This window comes from Vulpes vulpes, chromosome 2 (genome assembly GCF_048418805.1).
Source record: "Vulpes vulpes isolate BD-2025 chromosome 2, VulVul3, whole genome shotgun sequence".
In the NCBI taxonomy this organism is placed as follows: domain Eukaryota; kingdom Metazoa; phylum Chordata; class Mammalia; order Carnivora; family Canidae; genus Vulpes; species Vulpes vulpes.
The window spans coordinates 93,804,787-93,825,156 of NC_132781.1; the positions used below are offsets into that span (position 1 = coordinate 93,804,787).

At 42.2% G+C, this 20,370-nt stretch overlaps 1 protein-coding gene across 18 annotated transcripts in view; it reads left to right on the forward strand.

Moving 5' to 3' along the window:
• Positions 1–20,370, forward strand: part of SVIL (supervillin) — a 153,978-nt gene that overhangs the window by 78,352 nt on the left and 55,256 nt on the right. For 4 of the 18 annotated variants that reach the window (XM_072749284.1, XM_072749271.1, XM_072749273.1 and 1 more), the window contains exons 7-16: positions 8,295–8,375; positions 10,828–11,730; positions 12,109–12,279; positions 12,996–13,030; positions 13,560–13,621; positions 13,929–14,068; positions 15,664–15,759; positions 17,561–17,804; positions 18,243–18,816; positions 19,634–19,859. In XM_072749284.1, the coding sequence (XP_072605385.1) occupies positions 8,295–8,375; positions 10,828–11,730; positions 12,109–12,279; positions 12,996–13,030; positions 13,560–13,621; positions 13,929–14,068; positions 15,664–15,759; positions 17,561–17,804; positions 18,243–18,816; positions 19,634–19,859 (2,532 nt within the window). The remainder of the gene's footprint in view (positions 1–8,294; positions 8,376–10,827; positions 11,731–12,108; positions 12,280–12,995; positions 13,031–13,559; positions 13,622–13,928; positions 14,069–15,663; positions 15,760–17,560; positions 17,805–18,242; positions 18,817–19,633; positions 19,860–20,370) is intronic. The other 14 variants (XM_072749272.1, XM_072749274.1, XM_072749279.1 and 11 more) reach the window with 7 other exon arrangements.

Here is a 20,370-nt window from a genome sequence, read left to right on the forward strand (position 1 = left end):
ATCCAGAGAGTCTACTTTCCTGTCTGCCCTGCTTTCTTGACCTTTCAAAGTCTTTAGAAACTTCTCCCTGTCTTAATAGAAACTAGAGTCATTTTAGAAGTCTCTTACACATTCTCGGATGCTTAGACTCTCAAGCCAGTCTGTTCTCATTATCAGATTGTCATTTTCCCAGTGTGGTTCTAAGGCTGAAGTTTGGCATGGCATAGGGAGCCCTGTTGTTACCAACCTGGCTTCTCATTGATGATGATTCTGCCTGAAGGGAAGCACAGAAAGAGATCGTGAATTTGTGAGGTGTCTCACACATGCAGCTTCACCTGTACCTTGTGTCTTGGGAAGAGGGACATTCAAATGCCTTACTGCCTGCGACAAGGCTGACATACCCAGGTTTAGCAATTCTGTCAGGATGGCCCAAACGTGGCAACAGGAATTTAGTATTATGCCAATCCATAAGATCAGTAAGGATGATCTCAATGATGGCATTACTTTAGAACAGGCCTTACATGAAGGGGACTTACCCAGTCGGAGTCATTTTCTTGTCTCCTTCTCTGCTACTGCCAGCATCTAGCCCATACCAAGTATTTCAGTTGATCATTTTTGAATGAAGGTTCTGTTTTCTTCTGTATTTTCTTCAAGTGTCACCAGACTGTAACAGTGCTACTTGAAATTGCAACTCTGCAAACTGTTTATCAGCCAGTGACCTATGAGGGACTTGCAGCTGAGTATGAATCTTGGGTCCTTTTCTTCATCAAAAATGTCATGCTGTGAACAAAACGTCAGCTGAACTAAATGGCAGGCTTGGGAACTCCACTCTTGTGCTCGTCTCTTATCTAATCATGGCCTGGTGACACCAATGAGCAGAACACACTTTGAGCGCTTACATGTGACAAGGCTCTTTCTACTTTCTCTGAAGCTGGAGTTCTTGTATATGATCTCGAGTCATTGTGCTCGTAAATATTACTAAGCTGTGAGTGAGAATCATGATGTGGGGGGCGGATAAGGCTGCTTTTTTGGGGCCTCATTGAACTCAGTCTCCAGTCCTGAATGGCTGATTTTTTAAAATTTTATTTATTTATTCATGAGAAACACGGAGAGAGAGGCAGAGACATAGGAAGGGGGAGAAGCAGGCTCCATGCAGGGAGCCCGACGCGGGACTTGATCCCAGGTCTCCAGGATCAGGCCCTGGGCCGAAGGAGACGCTAAACCGCTGAGCCACCTGGGCTGCCTTGATTGGCTGATTCTAGGTTAGTCTCAGGACTAAGGCAGCCAAGTCCCTGAACCACTTTGTTCTAGCAAGGGGTGGTTAGAATCTAAGCGGAGAGGTGGAAATCCCAATCTAGCTGGCACTAGAAGCTTGAGCCACTTTGGAAGAACCCCTAGGGCACCTTCCTCAGACTCCAGTGCTTTTCTAGATAGTTCTATCTATGTGCACATACCTTCCATCATTGTACTTTCTCATCTGAGGCTGTAGCATTTAGGCATTCAGATTAGTTCAGAGGGAAGCTGGAAGAAATTTGTTATTTCACATGTTTATCCTACTTCTGCTTCAAGAAGGCTTTGTATTTCTACCTTTTCATTGCTCAAGAAGTCATCTATCTATCTATCATCTATCTATCTATCTATTTAGAGAGGCAGACAGGAGGGAAAGAGAACTAAGCAGCCTCCACACCTAGTGCGTGAGACCAATGTGGGGCTTGATCTCCTGACCCTGAGATCAGACCTGAGCTGAAATCAAAAGTCAGATGCTTGGGATCCCTGGGTGGCGCAGCGGTTTGGCGCCTGCCTTTGGCCCAGGGCACGATCCTGGAGACCCGGGATCGAATCCCACATCAGGCTCCCGGTGCATGGAGCCTGCTTCTCCCTCCGCCTGTGTCTCTGCCTCTCTCTCTCTCTGTGACTATCATAAATAAAAAAAAAAAAAAAAAAAAAAAAAAAAAAAAAAGTCAGATGCTTAACCAACTGAGCCACCCCAAGAAGTCCCCACTTTATAATCCAACAGTGGTATATTTGTTAATTGAGGTACAGTTCACATCAAAATGCACATATTTTAATGATGCAGGTTGGTGAGTTTTGGGAAGAGTGTAACCGGTACTATAGTTGAGATAGAAAAGGTTTACATCACTGCTGTACCTCTGTCCACCATTGCCTGTTCTCTTTTTGCATGGACCTAACTTAGTATCATACACTCAACTCATTATGTTGTACCAAACCAACCCTTCCCACCTGGTTAATTTTTTTTAACTAAGTTTTAAATATTAGAAATAGTTAAGCATAACATTAAAAGGGCACTGCATTAAATAACAACATCAATGTAATATTTAAAAAAAAAAAAGAACCTAAAGTATTATTTGCCACTATTCAGATGTGATCTTTTTGTTTTTATTTTTAAAAATTCACCTAATATTATACTACTTCTCCAAAACAATAGCCCCTTGGCCCCAGAAATAAGTTTTGTACTCTTATGAAATGATAAACTTTTTAATCTGGGTTTGAACATCCCTTAGCCACCTGTCAGTCTTACAGTCCGATTGTATGGAAAATGTGGTCCAAAAAGTTCCATTATAGGGATGCCTGGGTGGCTCTGTGGTTGAGCATCTGCCTTTGGCTCAGGTGGTGATCCTGGGGTCCTGGGATTGAGTCCCACATCAGACTCCCCGCAGGGAGCCTGCTTCTCCCTCTGCCTGTGTCTCTGCCTCTCTCTGTGTGCCTCTCATAAATAAATAAATAAAATATTTTTTAAAAAATTTCCATTATATTCCATAGTTTTAGCATGTCTGTGAATTAGCCAGATCAGTTTTACACCTTGATCCACCATTTTGGGAGCCAAGCATTTAATTCAAAAGGAAGAAATTGGCTTCTCCACTAATGTCAACACTTAAGAGTGACCACTCTGGGCAGGTTTCTCAGCCCATTTGGGCATTGGGGAGAAAATTTAAAGAAAAGAAAGTAAAAGATCCAAAATAGATTTTGTGGAATTGACTGCAGTTAGCTCACATTTTCATTTGTTATTTATTTATACATATTTTTGCTTTTAAAGGATGAAAAGAGAGATTTGAATTTAAAAATTCCAGTAACTATGCTAAACATGTATGTCAAAGTAAATCCGTGAACTGTGACTATTGTCTAGATCAGTTATGAAGGTATGCCAAATTACAGTTTCTAGAAATGTTAGATCTTTAATAAGATATTTTTATTGAAGTATAATTTATATATAGTAAAATTCACCCTTGTTAGTGAAATTCTGTGAATTTTGTCAAATATCTAAAGTTGTGTAACTCTCACTACAATCAAGATATAGAACGATTCCATCAGCCCATAGATTCCTTTGTGTGCCTTTGGTCCTTACCACCACCTCCAGGTCCTACCAACCAATAATCTGTTTTCTGTACTACAGTTTTAGACTTTTGAATATATAAAATCAGATTCCTTAAATATTTTGTTCTTGTCAGTTCCAAAGAAGTCATATAAGAATTGAATGAAATTATTTTTTTAATCATAGGAGAAGTGTAGTATCAACTATTTAGAGTATCATCAGAAAAGGAATCCATCTTAAATGGCTGAGATTTAAACTTACAAGATAGGTCATACAGAGCTGATTTTAAATTTCTGATTTCCTAGGGAATTCTCAACATGCAGTGAAGTCAGGTGTTCATGCTAAAATTATTTTCCCTGATGCACACATTGTACCTGTGGCATAGCAGACACGTGAATATTTATCAATGAATGTTTAGTTGATAGTTAGCTATTGTGATGCTGAGCCTGAAAAGTGCCTATGAAAGTGGGAGTTAGATTGTGAATTAGGTGTCATGTCATGTTATCATTTTCTGCATGTGCCAGAGGAGGAGGGGCAGCTAAGAGACCCAGTCAAACTATAATATTCACTTGGGCCTCAGAGTACTTCTGATTCTTTCCACTTAACACCCAGCATCACCTGCTCCCAGTTTATCCCTCCCATGGATTTTCTTATTTCCAGATGGTTGATTCTTATACTTGTCTTCTGCTATAGATGGCTTTGGTGAGGAAAGGAGACAAGGTCTCATGCACCTTGCCCCTGCAGTCCCCTTCCACCCCAGCCTCAGCAGGAGGGCCCTCTGAACCAAACTGCTCTTCACTGTTGGACACCTTTGATTTCATGTTGTGCATTTGGAGAAAAAACAGGAAGAAGATAATTAAGTTTTGTAGGATTTACAGGTAATTTCCAGGCTTTCTGCTGAAGGTAGAATAATTGCAGCTGAGACCACTATCCAGTCAGAGTTCTGGGTATGGCCAGGACACCTTTGGTGCCTTCCTTGCTTAGCCTCAGAGCACGTGAACACTGGCGTCCCAACTACATCATCTCACTCCAGCCAGGGAGGGGTTGCTCATTCATTACCCATTCATTTTCCAGAATTCAAAGCCTGTAGCGCTGGAGAGGAAGATGTAGCCTCAAGGGTCTCACAACACTTGGGTTCAAGCCCCAGCCTTTCTTGTGATCTGGGCCAGTTAATATACCTTTCTTTTTTTCTTTTTCTTTTTTTTTTTTTTGTACCTTCCTTGCTTTATCTATAAAATGAGTATAAGAACACCTTCGAGGGTGTGATCATTGAACAGTTCATCCATCCCACAAATATTTATCGAGACCTGTTCCTTCCCACACACTGTTCTGGGTGCTGGTGATACAACGGGCTTTTCTCAAGAAGCTCATTTCCCCTACTGAATCTCCCTCCCCTAGGAAAAAGCAGCAAACAAGCATGCAACATGATAGATGTAGTAAGTGCTATGAAGAAAATTCGAGCAATTCAGTAGAGGGAGACAGAGAAATGATTGGCAGTTGCTATTTTGATATAGAGTGGTTAGGAAGGACTCTTTGATAGGATAGTAGTTAAGTGAAGACCTACATAAAATGAAGCAGCCTTGCAACTGTTGGGGTGAATTGGCCCAAGCAGAAGTAGCACCCACAAAGATCTGAGGGGACTCCATGCATGGAGCATTTGAGGAGGGGAAGAGGAGGTGAGAGAGATTTGGGGGAGAGGGGTGCACAGATCAGGGAGGGCCCATCACCAGGGCTTTGGGTGAGTTGTGCTCTAAATGATGTGTAGAGCCATATAAGGGATGGAAAAGAGGAATAACCGATCTGGCTGCTAAGCTGAAAATAGAGTGTAGGTGGGCAAGGATGAAAACAAATAGAATAATTAGGGGGCTATCTTAGTAATCTGAGTGAGAGATGGTGGTAGCTTGAACTAGAATGATGGCAGCAGAGGGGAGGAAAGAGGTTAGGTTTTGAGGGTCACCAGAGGAATTGCTGATAACTTGGATGTGGGGCATAAAAGAAACCAAGGAATCGAAGAGGAGTCTTGAGAGGAGGCAACTCGAAGTGGGGCATTGTCATTTGCTGAAATAGAGAAAGCTCCAATGCAGGTTGACTTTGGAGGGATACCAAGAGTCCAGTTTTTGGACATGTTATACTCAAGATAGCCACCAGATATCCCAATGGAAGCATCAAGTGGCCAGTAGAGTCCAAGAGTCTGAGGTGAAGGGGAGGGCAGCATGGTAGCAGAGACTGATGGGAACATCAAGGCACTGAATGTCAGTGGAGGAGGAGAGGAGCCCATCTTGGGCACCCTGAGCTCTAGAGGGGCAGGCGGTATGGGGAGGAGGAGACCTAGAAGGCTGCTGAGCCAGGTGAAGGGAGGGATCGCCTGCATCAGATGCTGCTAGTGGATGAGGGAGAGAAGGACCAAGGAGGGAGCCTGTGCTTCGAGCCAGGGGGTGAGGCATGCTCTCAGCAGCCTGTGTTCAGAAAGTGTCCCATTCAGATGAGGTGTCTCCCCATCCCTTCTCTTTATTTTCTGGTCCTGATGGCAGAAAATATCACCAAAGTAAGTGCTTCAACCAAAGTCAAGGATCCTAGAAATACTTTGAGAAATACTGTTCTAAATCACTCCTGCTTAAGTAAACGTATTTAAGACAAAATCATCCTCCTGGTTGAGGCTGGACCATGTTCCTTGAAATCATGTGACTTCTGAATTAAGACTCTGTATGTCTCATCTCTTTAAAATATAAAAGCAGTAACTCAGAGATGGATAGTTGGATGTTGTCTATGAAAAAAGGAAGGAGAGGAAGAGCATTTGAAAGGGCTTGCCACATTCTTGGCATGATGCCTTCTCTACTTTCAGTTATTTATCATTACATTCATATGTATCATATGTGAAATTGTCAAAATTTGACTATTTGCTACCATGCTCATAGTTACTTGGTTGTTTAGCTAGAGGGCTAAACACCTGAGATGTAATGAATAAATGGAGCCCAGCAAGGATCCCAAGTCTCTGTATGATTTTCACTTTTCAGATGCTGACCCATCATATTCTTTAGCTCCTGATTTTTTTTTTTTTTTGGTGGTGTTGACCAAGTTCTAGTCTTATCAGTGAAAGTCATGTTCAAAACGTTGCACAGCACTTCTCAGTTTACAAAGAATTCTGTTATACAAAAAGCATTTGAGTCTTAAAATAGTTTTGTGAGGTAGGCATCTCAGTTATATTAACTTGATGGTTTTCAAAAGCAAATATCTGTTGCTCCCTCTTCTACTATATCCTGTCCTGGAGTGATTGCCTCCTTTCTTAGCTGCAAATGATAAGCTAATTATTCCTATGTTTAAATTAGAAACTAGGTTGATTGATTGATTGATTGATTGATTGATTGATTTAACAGAGAGAAAGCATGAGGTGAGAGAGCAGCAGGCAGAGGGAGAGGGAGAAGCAGGCTCTCTGTTGAGCAGAGAGCCTGATGTGGGGCTCTATCCCAGGACCCTGGGATCATGACCCGAGCCAAAGACAGACACCTAACTGATGAGCCACCCAGATACCACCCTTAAAAACTAGACCCTTTAAAAAAAGAAAAAAAAGATTTTATTTATTTATTAATGGGAGACACACACAAACACACACACACACACACGCAGAGAGAGACAGAGATATAGGCAGAGGGAAAAGCAGGCTCCATGTAGGGAGCCTGATGCGGGACTTGATCCCAGGACTCCAGGATCACACCCTGGGCCAAAGGCAGACACTAAACTGCTGAGCCACCCAGGGATCCCCAACTAGACCTTTTATAATTGGAAATAAAACAGCTTTCCATACATCTGATTTTTTGTTCACTACTGACTAAATTGCTGTAATGCTGGGGATAGAAGGGTGGGCTAACAGGTTTGGGTATAGAAAGATGGGGATTCCAAGCCTAGACTATGACAGATCTCAGTGGTCACAAGAAAAAGTACGGTAGTGGTTATAGACTGGTTCTTGCCTGTCAGCTTCAACTAAAACTTGAAATAAAATGACTTTTAGAAAATTAAGATTATTTGATTATTATTCTCTTTTCTTGGAAACTGCTTTCAACTAATATGTGTTTCTAGCCTAGTATTGAAAAAACTCTTACAAATAAGTTGGTCTGGTTTTAAGCTGGTAAACATTCCCTTTCTGCATTGTAAGGTGATATAGATCAGCAGTCTTCACCTCCTGTTGCGTGCTTTACCACAGGGTTTTCCTGGCCTGTTCTAAAATATCTTCAGCCTGGCATAATTCCTTCATAACATTCAACTTTGCATTATAGCTGAGCGTGTGTTGAAGAATGTATGTGTAAATCATATCTTGCCTGCCTGTAGTGTAAGTTTTTTAATGGCTGAGATGATGCTTGAGTCACTTTTGGTACTTCTCAGAGCCTAGTACAGTGCTTCATACATGGTAGGAACTCAACATTTATTGAATTGACCTGAATTAGTAATGGTTATGTAATCGTTATGTTAGTTCCCCTATTTAGTGACAAATATAAAAGGAAAATGTACAAGAGCAATTAAAGATATGATCTTATTAAATTTCTTTTTATTTATCTCCTTTATGTGATACATGTCATTTTGCATGGACACTATCTTTATATTTGGCTCTTTACCAATGTACCTTGACAAAACTTATAGATAAGTTGATATTTAATCCGACTTCTTACAAGAAAACTGTCTGGTATTTATGGGGAAAGTGTGACTTTAACAGACTCCTAATACTTTCAGATTACTTGGAAAAACACTTTAGGAGGTGGCTTTGGATAGATATATTTCAATCTCTTGGGTTTAGTAATGGGCCCACGTGTCCTTGGGGGTTCGTGAAGTGAATATAAACTCCGTGGCAAAATGCACTTACACATTTTCAAAAGCCAGGACTAGTCTTTACTTAAACAAAAATCAGCCTTTATAGTTTTAAATTATAATTGTCTGTAGATGTGTTGACATTCAAATAGAAATTATCTGAAGTTTTGTCTTTTGTACGTGATAGTACCGGGAAACCCAAACATGAGTGGTTTCTCCAGAAAGATTCCGAAGGGGACACACCTTCTCTTATCAACTGGCCTTCCAGGTATATCCCAAGCTGAAAGTCTTGGCTTATGTGTAGTGAGTGCTTCTACTTCCCTGCTGACATGCCTTGCTCTTCCACACATTACTGAATGAATGCTAACTCTCTTCTTGCCCTCTTAATGGCAGTGTTTTTGAAAATTATGTGTTCACAAGGGGCTGCTGGAAGTTACATTTTGAATGTTTGCTTTTCTACTCCAATTGCCTTAATCCCTGCTAATAGTATTCCCCACCTCCTCTTTTTTCCCCTTTTTGAAAATCTTTTGGATTACACTTCTCACTTCTCTCCTTTCTCACCAACCCACACACCACCAAGTGGGGGCAGTAGTGAGCACCTAAATAAAGCCTCTTGGTTGCTCTCCTCTTGAGTCACTCTAACCAGCTAGTGTCCCATCTGGTCAACACCAGCTGGATCCACCCAGCACTTCCAGCCTCCTCCTCTCCATGTCTCCTCATCTCTAAATCAATAGTTAATTTTCACCAGTTGCACTTAGGGCATGTGGTTTTAAAGGCAAACAAAAAACCCCTATCATTTCATTTTTAAGATTGGGGGCAGGGAGAGGCGGAAGGAGTAAGAATGAATAAGGCTGTGGCAGGACAAAGCACCCATATACTGAGTTTCTAACAGTCACTTTGTTCTCAGCTGAGGACAACATTCAGATTGTCTCTGATTAGAAGGACACATTCCACAGGAGAACTTGGAACCACATTTCAGTCTTCTTTTGATTAACAAAGCTTATAAATATGAAAACCTCCAACACTGGCTAGTCTCTGGGAAAAATAACAACTCGGAATGCTTTCTTTTTTCCTCCTGAATTGTTCATGGTAACTGCCTTTTATGTGTGTCTTTGATTTTTTTTGTTAACGAAATATACATAGATATCCTACATGTTGAAAAACATGTAGGTGTTTATATCAAATTTAGCTGGGTGCATTTGTCATTTAAGGAAATATTCTCTTCTGAAACTGTCATTAATAATTATTTTTGCTGACCAATATTCAGGAAATGAAGGTTTAGCCCCAAGAAATCACTTTTCCCACTCTAAAAACGTGTTTTACTTTTTAAAGATGATTGCGAATTAGTAATCTATGCTTAAACAGCTTCAGTGGTTTCTCCTTTCTCACTACATGGCATTTCAAAAAGTAAAGATAAGTACCAGCTACTGCTATTAAATGGTTAAAGTACTAAGCCTTCCATGTACTTCCAAACCACCACATTACATTTTGTCACTACCATTTCCATTTTTTTTTTTATTAATTTTTATTGGTGTTCAATTTACCAACATACAGAAAAACACCCAGTGCTCATCCCGTCAAGTGTCCACCTCAGTGCCCGTCACCCATTCCCCTCCAACACCCGTCCTCCTCCCCCCTTCCACCACCCCTAGTTCATTTCCCCGAGTTAGGAGTCTTTATGTTCTGTCTCCCTTCCTGATATTTCCCAACATTTCTTCTCCATTTCCATTTAAAAAGCAAGACTCCTGAGCCAAGTAAGTTGCCTGAGACCACACAGCTAGAACTGGCTGAGCCAGTCTTGGACTCAGGTCTCCTAGGTGCCTCTAGCCAGAGCTCTTGGTTATTTTGCTTCTGCAGTAATAGAATAAGGTGTGTAGCTTTTAAAATGGATTTGTTTTGCTCTCAGATACTCAAATAACTCTAGAAATGAGAGCAATGTCTTTTCAGGTTAGTTTTTAACTAAGGGCCTAGTAGCAACCCCAAAGGGAAGAAAACGTTCAGTTGTGTTAGTTCTTTCAACAGAATATCTTTTCTCTAACACCCTCCTTGGTGCCACAATTGTTAGTAGTAACGATGTCCAAACTGGTCACAAGTCTTCAGAATGAATGAATATAGTCTGCATTGCATGACAAAGCTTGGGAATGTTTAGTTGAGTGCTTGAAAGGGGCAATTGTTGTATCTTGAGTCCAATTTAAAAAAATTTTAAAAATCACAAATGTTCTTACATTTCCAGGAAACAATGAAATTACATTTGGTCAATAGGTGTGTGTGTATACCTGGAAAAGCCCCCTCCCCACCCTGGAGTCCATACACAAGGCCTGTACATGTGGAGGGTTTATGGATTCCCAGGGCCAGCCTCAGTGTGCCCTCATGCATACTGGTGGTGTATATTAATGGATTTTTCTGTGGCTCCTGGTCATTGATGTAGTCAGAAGAGGTCCATTCTCACCCAGGATGGCATCTGAGCCATCTCAGCTTTATGGAGGGTGGAGTTAGTTTGGCGCCACACTGGCATCTGTATGCACTTTTGGAAACTCAACTCAAAATCGCTCATCTAGCACGCAGTGGGGTTCTGACATTAACCACCAGAAATGCGTTGTCCCCAGTGGTTCTGTCTTTGGGTGGATTTCCATTCACCAGTAATCTATGATCCACGCATGCTTTCTCCCCGTTAAGCAGTTACTGCACTTTGCAACTTAAATCCTTTTTCTTTCTTAAAGAGTTAAAGTTAGAGAAAAATTGGTGAGAGAGGAGAGTGCTCGCAGCAGCCCCGAAGTGGCCTCCGAGCCCTTCACTCAGAGGAGACATCAGCCAGTGCCCATCCATTGCTCGTCCTTTCAGTCAGAAAATTCGGCCTTTGATAGGGTCTCCAGCAAGACGGCCAGCTCCGTGCGACAGCCCATCCGCGGCTATGTCCAACCAGCAGACCCCATTCACACGGCCACTCTGGTGACCTCAGAGATCCCTGAAAACATATCAGAATACAGCTGGGGGGGGTCGGCCACCCAGAATGTCAGGAAGCCTCCCATCTCGAAGGTTCTAGAAAGTGAGAGAAGGGAGGATACTCCCATTCTCCATATTTGTGAGTCAAAAACAGAGGAAGATATGCTCTTCACCGAAGCTCTGGAGAAAAGCAGGAAAACACTTTTGGATTTGGAGGACCATGAGCTTATGAGAAGCCACGAAGAGCCCTCTGGAAATGAAGATTTGGGCAAGCCTGCTGTTAGCACAGTCACCTTAGAACACCAGATGGAAGCAGAAAGTCTGTCACACCCCCTTGAAACTCAGCAACAACCCACGGAGAGAATTAGCAGACAAGAGATGGTTCTATATGTTCAGAGCGAGCCCGTGTCTCAAGATGCCAGGGTGACAGGCCACAGAAGGGAAGCATTTACAAAGAAGCGCAAGGTCCTCACCCGCTCCCTGTCTGACTACACGGGCCCCCCTCAGCTGCAGGCCCCCCTCAAGTGTAAGGACCCCACTTCCAAGCAGGATCCAGAGCTGCAGAGTTCCAGAGCCGAAGGGCCCCCCACAGAAGTTGGCATGCTGGACACAAAGGTCTCAGTGGCCCAGCTGCGAAATGCATTTCTGGAGTCTGTCAATGCCAGCAAGAAACGCGAACTGTAGGTGATGTTTCAGACGTCATCCTGATGTGTCACTTGCACGTCCTTGGCAGAATTATTCACTTCGCAACTTGTGTTGTGTCCTGCATTGAATCATATTAGCTTAGCTCACCAGTGTGCAGGGCAGCCCGTACAGGCAATGGCTCAGAAACTACCATTCTGCTTTTGCCTACTAATGGGGAGCTACAGTATTGGGTTGCTGGAATGTTCCGCCCCCTTTCCGTGCATGGTCGGAGCATGTGGTGGGATTTGGTGGTGTCTGGGCCTTACCTCACTGAGATGCATAAACCTCTGCTTCTCTCTCTCTCTCTCTCTCTCACTCACTCTCTTCTCTCTCTCGTTTCTCTTCTGTATACTCCCTCCCAATGATTCTAAAAGCCCATCCCGGGTTGAGAGGTCAACCGAAGGAGTTGGCTTGCCTACCGGTGTGGAGCGGGAGAGAGGGTCCCGGAAACCAAGACGCTATTTTTCTCCTGGTGAAAGTAGAAAAACTTCCGAGAGATTTAGAACTCAACCTATAACCTCAGCAGAACGAAAGGAATCGGATAGGTAGGCATGCGTGATGTGTAGTACCGTAGTCTAGGGAACGTAAAGGCAATAGTCCAGAATTTTTCCTACAGCCACGGTCCTAGTGCTGGTTAAACGGGATGTGGCGATTCCATCATTCTTCCAGCTAGTCTCTAAGAGATCTTTATTTGGCTTGTGTGTATGTATTTTTAAAGGATGCTGCCTGTGACAACAGTATCACAATACGATTTTACATTGCATTCAGAGGGTAAGAAGTGAGACATGTTATTTTTCTTCATTTACTGTTTCTCATTTGTTATGCCCTCATTAAAGTAGAATCCACCAGTGAGTATTCACTAGATTTTCCAGTGCAAAGAAATAGGGATTTTATATTCCTCTTATAAATATCTGTCTACTTGTCACATTTGAGTTTTACCCGATTGTAGCCTTACACATAAGGATGATAAAGTTTTTCTACAAAGTGATCGGTCATGTTTAATAAGTCACACTCAGTTCTGGTTTGTCTCCACGAGGTGTGCACCTGGCTGGGTTGTGTGCACATGCACTCCACCGTGTCCATTAACACCTGTACCTGTGTATTCACAACAAGAATTGTTAGCAGGATGATATTCCTTAAAAGAGTTGAATTGAATTTTTATTTTTATTTTTGCTTTTAGTTTTAATCTGATGTTTTATTTGGATCTTCTATTCCCACCAACTAATTTTTTGTTATTATTATTGCCTAATGTCTTTCCTAGGTCTGCTTCGCATTCAGAAATGCCAACCACTGAGGGCAAGTACCTGTTTTCCTTTTGCCACTTCTCTATCATTTCACCCAGATTAGGTTTCCATTAATTTTGCTTTTTGAGAGGATGAGATTATGGAGCATACTGATTTCTTTTCTGCATATTTTCTTTCTGTGAATCTAATAAAACCTAGTTGAGATTCTAGAGTGAGCTTTTCCTTATTTTTGAGAGAGAACTGTGGAATGGATAATATTAAAACAACTGATTGGCTAAAGAAGCAACTTTTTGTTATTAATTTATTGTTACTATGTAACAATAAAGAGCAATGCCTTTCAGAAAAATCTATTCTTAGACCTCAATTACTCAAATATTACCACAGAAAAATATTCTCCAGACTAAGGGTTGTCTGGCTAATTGCAATGGAAATTAGCACCTTTTCACTGAGCAGAAGAATGGAATCCCTCCAAGGGATTCTTATATTCAAAGGATTTCCAGGTCAGCCTTGGGAAACTTTTCAGAGACTTCACCCGTGTTTTTCTAATGATGTTCAGTTTTTATTTTATGGCTTTTTTACAGATGAAGAAAAGGTAGATGAACGAGCCAAGCTGAGTGTCGCTGCCAAAAGGCTGCTTTTCAGGGTAAGGTGTGCCGAAGTGCTTGAGGGAAATTGTCCCCCTGCTCAGGGAGGTGCCACTGCTGCCCCTGCTCCCTGCAGGGGGACCCCTTCAGCCTGCCTCACTCTGGCCCCTCTGCCTCTGGCTGAGCCTCTGGCAGGTGTGACCACCAGCTGACACCCTAACAGGTGTGTGCTTCTCAGAATGAAATGTGCCTTGCAGGAGGTCCCTTGGGGGGGAGTGGGGGCTTCTAGGACAACAAAGCAGAGACTCTGCTGCCCCTGTATCCTTCCTGCAATGTATAAGGATTCCTCATTATTTCTGATCTTAGGAAATGGAAAAATCATTTGATGAGAAAAATGTTCCAAAGCGACGCTCCAGAAACGCGGCTGTGGAGCAAAGGCTGCGTCGGCTACAGGATAGATCCCACACCCAGCCCGTTACCACCGAGGAAGTGGCCATTGCAGCCACGTAAGTCCCCCTCGTGACCTCTTGGCTTGAGCTGAAATACCTTCTTGCAAAAAAAAAAAAAAAAAAGATTTAAAGATTTTAAATAAAAATGAAGTGATTGGGAGATGGTTTAGTTAAAAGCCACAGAGACATTGGTACTTTGGGATTCTCCTTAACCATGGTCTCTCTGAACTTTGTAAAGGAGTGTGTTGCCCATTGTATCTCCTAGAAAAACCTCTTTTTAGAGGAATTTTAATTTTTTTTGGTCTGTGCCTTTCTTAATTTTTTTTTACAGTGGAAAATTTAAAACATGAGGTTAATATACTGAGCCGCCATGTACTGACCACCCAGTTTTAAAGGTCAGCAGCTTAGTGAAGCTTGCTCTACCGACATCCTATCCACTTCCCATCTCCCAGTGTATTGTTCTCAGAAAAACCCCAGATGTCATTTCATCCATATATATTTCAGCAGATATCTCCAGGGGCCTGGGGGTGTTTTTTTATTTGTTTTTATTTATTTATTTATTTATTTATTTTTTATTTATGTAGTCATACAGAGAGAGAGAGAGAGAGGCAGAGACATAGGCAGAGGGAGAAGCAGGCTCCATGCACCGGGAGCCTGACGTGGGATTCGATCCCGGGTCTCCAGGATCGCGCCCTGGGCCAAAGGCAGGCGCCAAACCGCTGCGCCACCCAGGGATCCCTTTTTATTTGTTTTTAAACAATCACCAAAAAACCTAAAAAAAAAAATCCTTGGAAGTTTGATGACTTTCCATACTTGAGCAGTCTATTCCAATATGTTTAGAGTGAATTTCTCAAAGTAATTCATTCAGAGATAATTGCTTCAATCAAGTGAAAACTCATATTTGGTTTTTAGAAATTATTTTCGTGCTTCTCCTGGACACACACACGGTCTTCCTGAAGAAAGCAAGTTCACCTCATTCAGGGCACGGACATCCCTAGAGGCATCTGTGTCATAGCCCACACCTATGGGCCTGCTATTAGATTAGCTGCTTCACTTCCCTACCCAGCTGTTCCTCAACTCCATGTTGTGTTTGCAGATCAAACTTCTTGTATTTATTAGGAACTCTTAGCAAATCAGCTTTTTCATTTTTTTAGTGTTTGAGTGGCTATTGTTTATACCAAGAAGCAACTATCCATGAGAGCAAAACAGTAAATATAAACAAAAATTACCACCTTAGAAGGCTCCCCGAATTTACTTTGATGTGCTTATAGGTTATATGAGGATACTGATTTTTCTTTTTTACAAAAGAGATTGAAAACAACGTTCTAAAACATGAGCATAATCTGCTGATTTACTAGTGATTGATATTAGCTTTTTCTCAAGTTATTTTTTAAAATCAGGACATTTATTCTGAAGTTAGGGTAAATCTTCTCCAAGCTCTAGAAATCTAATCTTATTCCATTTACTTTGCATAGCCTCCCTCTCTGATTTCCTAAGTTTGTAATTGCTTTTCAAATTCTTTGGTATTTTCCCCCAGAATATATTAATAAATATTTATGTACTGTTTCTGAATTTAAAACTATGTTTTCCTTTAATGCTTCTTTTCTTCTCTTTCCTTATGAATGTTCCTTCTTTGGCAATTGCTTTTAAAGTGAACCTATCCCTGCTTCGTGCTCTGTGGCCACCCACCCTGTAATGGCAAGACTTCCTAGTCCCACTGTAGCTAAGAGCACTGTGCAGCCTGCCAGGTACTGGATAGAAGTAGCTGCATGCAGCCCTCAAGGCAAAAGTCCTAGACAACAGATGCATCTCATAATCCTGAATGCTTTTCATGTGTTTGAGAAACGAATCAGGGCAACTAGTTGCTGTGGGAATGGGCTCCATTTTGTTTTGTCGTGGTGTGTGAGACACTGCAAACTTCGTGTAGGCCTGCATGAGAAAACGTTTCATCTCTCTGCTTACATTATGTATTGGAACTAGGATCCCACTAACTCACTTATTCATTTGTTTTGTTTGTTTTTCATAATCATGGTCACCCCTAAGAAATTTCATCCTTCATCTAAAATACTAGCACTTAATAAAGATTAATAGGAAAATGAGGAGTCAACATGAAGGTTGAAATTCCAGTAATACCCTGGTCTTTGTAAGCACTTGTAGTCCTAAATACATGCTGGAAACAACCCTATCTGCTTCTAATGTATAGAGAGACAAGACCATGACTTTTTGGGATTAAGACAATATTAATTTATGGTGTCTGAACTTAGATGTTTTACTACTAAGTTTTGAATTGTGACGTTTTGAAAATATACCTTTAAGGCATCTAGATATCCCCTGTTTTGCTGTGAGGGGCCAAAACAAAAGAACCAAAGATAAGATTTAAAAAAATCAAATGGCAGCGCAGAAATAGATCCCTCCACCCCCCACCCCAGAAGTAGGGGTCTGTCTGGGGAAGTAGGTGGCCATTGGTCTCCTTGCTCTGTGCTACACCTCGGAAACATGTGAGACTCAGGTTGCCTTTCTTACCATCTTCATGATACCCTGGAATACTGGCTCTTTAGTCTGGGGAAACCCCTGAGTTGGTGATTAATTGGAGCTAAGACAATATACTGTCTGCTGGGTTTGAGAATTGGATTTGCCAATGGCACCAACCTACATTGTCATAAACCTTCCAAGATCCACCATGACCAGGTAACGGGAGGTTTCCTCCTCCACCTGGAAGTTGGAGGGATTTATCAGCACTTGAAATGTCCTTTACTTTTCAAGTTCCTGGGACTTACAGATCTAAGTACCTTTTACAAAATTGGTAGAAAGCTATGAGAGAAAATGCTGCACTAAAGGAGTGAAGGAATCTTTACAATTGTGAAAATCAAAACTCTTCTACAGATATGTTGACAGAACATAGTATTTCCCAGTTCTATAAAAGGAAAAGAATACCTCTGAACTGCATTTTTATTTATTTGTTTGTTTGTTTATTTTTATTTATTAGAGAGAGAGAGAGAGCATGCGTGGGAGTGGGAGAGGCAGAGGGAGAGGAAGAGAGAGGATCTCAAGCAGACATCACACTGAGCATAGAGCCCAACTTGGGGCTCAATCTCACCACTCTAAGATCACGACCTGAGCCAGAGCCAAGAGCCAGGCACTTAACTAACTGAGCCACCCAGGTGCCCCTGAACCACATATTTAGAGAACGTCTAGACGTGTCATGGGTAATACCTTGGGACTCTGCTTTATTTGTTGTTGATACCACTGATACATCATCTCTCTAAGATAAGGTATATCCAAACTGACTTTAGTTCCTTAAAGAGGAAATTCACTTTTTGGAAATAATTCAGAGATAAAGATCTGCTCTTTGTGAAATTGGTAACGCCTCCTCTGCTACTCATGGTCTTGTTAATAGCTAAACAGTGCCTACACCTGTCTTAAATATCTGAAGGGAGAAATCAACCCTTTTCAAACTTACATGACACTTGGAAGAATGTTAATTTTCAAAATTTAGCAGAGGGCTTTTGTTGGTGTTTATCTGTGTTACTGAGTATTTATCCCTTTCAGGTTGCAGGCATCTGCTCACCACAAAGCCTTAGCCAGAGACCAGGCAAATGAGGGCAAAGATGCTGCTGAACAAGGTGAACCTGACTCCTCCACTCTAAGCTTAGCAGAGAAGTTGGCCTTGTTTAACAAATTATCCCAGCCAGTCTCAAAAGCTATTTCTACCCGAAACAGAATAGACATGAGACAGAGGAGAATGAATGCTCGCTATCAGACTCAGCCAGTCACGCTTGGAGAGGTGGAACAGGTGGGTACGCTGTGATTGAATTCTGGTTTGCAGGTCTGGTCTTAAAATGGAGGACCACGGCGTTGTCTCCGAGGTCAGTGATAAAATTAAGGTGATCTACCTGTCGACAGTGTTACCTGTAGGAAATTTGGTAATGACTTCCTTCCTAAGATAGCCATGCCGAGCATGTTTCTCTTTTCTTGTTTTTATAATTTGCGTGCTGAAATCATCTGGAATGAGTCCTTTATGGAGAGAAAAATAGGATGAACAACCTGCTTTTCACCCAGATGATTTTGATCAATGAGATGCATTATACAAAATATGTCTTCCTGCAAAGATAAGCCATGAAACGACACCAAATGTAGTAGTTCAGTTTATGTCTATGTCAACAGATAAACTGAGATTCAGGGAGACCGTATTTTTGAATTGGCTTTTTGCATTTTAACTGTGTCCTTCCAGGTGCAAAGTGGAAAGCTCATTCCTTTCTCACCTACCGTTAACACATCTGTGTCCACCATGGCATCTACAGTCACTCCAATGTATGCAGGGGATCTTCGGACAAAGTTGCCTGTGGATGACAGAACAAGTGCCACTGACCATAAATTTCCTTCTTTGATGGAAAATTCAGATTCTCCGGTTAGAAGCATTCTGAAGTCCCAAGTCTGGCAGCCTTTGACTGAGGGCAGTGGAAACAGAGGAATGTTGAGAGAGCTGGGCGAGACAGAAGGGAAGAGAGTCTTGACAGGTGGAGATGGTGGTAAAAAGTACGGGTCCTTTGAGGAAGTGGAGCCACCCTGTCCTACCCTGAACAGAGTCTGGGAAGGAGACAGCCATAAGGAAACCAAATATGCTGTTCCGCGAAAGGGTAGCCTGGAACTAGCTCACCCTCCCATTGCCCACCTTGGCGATGAACTGAAGGAGTTCTCCGTGGGTAAAAGCATTGCACAGGGGAGCCCAGACTGGACAGATAGGCAGCCCTTTGAAGAGAAGGTTGACCCGGAAAATGTCACGAGAAGGAGGTTTTCGCTAAGAGGTAGGTTACTGCTCCAAAAGGTTTAGAAACCAGCTGGGTTTTTGGTGTCTGCTTGACTGGTTGAGTGTGTCTATGATTATGTTCAATTAAAGTAGGAGGATGGTTTATAACTCATATCGATTGCAAATCATGTGTGAATTCTCCTCCTCCCTGAGCATCTCTTCCCCTTGAAGCTGACCTGGTCCATGGATTAATCAGTTTTTCAACAATAAAAATAGCTGGAGCTCTTTTACACATCCTGATAAGGATTCTTGCTGACTTCAGGCCACATTAACTCACATAACAGTCTTGTGTCAGCCCCTCTTAGGAGTTGATCACCCCAAAGGGCTGGGTAAGCACAGGGAATGAAGACTTGAACCCAGGTCTGTGGATTTCCAGACTCCTTCCACAGTCCTGTTAAGCAGACAAGTAAGCTGTCCTGCCTGGGGCTTTAATTCTCTTTCTGCAGTTACATAAAATGATAGTGTTTAAGTTACAATGGTGGTTTTAGTTTGTGATTATAGCCATTTGAAATGTAAAAGGATGGTTTTGGAGTAGGAGAAACATTCTGTAGTGTGTAGTTAAAGCTCACTTCCTGCATCTTGCACACAGGAAAAGACCAGTTGTCACAAAACCATTTGCTGTGTGCAGTAACCTACTGGGCAGTTTGGTTTCCCTGCAGAGTATAGCGTGCTGCAGATTTGCATAAATCCATGGAGATTGGGTAACCCCCCCTGCGCCCACAGATTGAACTCTGCGCGCGGATGGCTGGGGGTAAGTCGCTGAAGGAATGTCTGCCTGGAGGAGTGGGTGCTGACGGTGCTCCTTTCCTTCCCAGCAGCAGAGTTTGGGGAGCCTGCTTCTGAGCAGACGGGAACAGCAGCCGGGAAAACCGTCACCCAGACTGCAGCCCCCATGTCCTGGAAGCAGCACGATTCTCTAGAACCAGTACAGGAGACGTACCCCAGGAATCCATGTGCCATGTTTGCTGCCGGAGAGATCAAAGTGCCAGCGGTGGAGGGCATTCTGGATTCAGCCAGCAAAACCATGTCAATTAAAGAAAGGTAATAGGATTGAATGATTAAGAAGTAATTCTATTGGGGAGGAGCTGACAACTTGCTCATAGGAAAATATCCAAGTAATGGGCAGAGATGACGTCGTGATCCTGGACGTGTAGGGGGTGGTGACCGTGAAGGAGTGTCAGTTCCAGACTTAGATGAGGGAAAAAGACGCAGACTTCCTCTTGCTTCTTTTGTTTGGGGTTCCATTGTCTTTTTTTCATATGAAATTCTTTGTCCGGTGATGGGAGCTGAGATCCTGGCTGTTTCCCCATCAGACACATGGCTTCAAATTGAATGCATCCACTGCTTTGTGACTGCCTGTCTATGTAAAGTATGTGTTAGATGGAATGAAGATAAACCCATATTTGGGACATATGTCTTTGGGACTAGAATCTAAGTTTTGTTTATTCTACAGAAAGTGAGATGGATGACTCTTCTGAACTGGGTTTAGAAATTTTATATCAGATAATAGCTATGAAAGATTACATTTCAGTATCAAGTAACGCTCTAACCT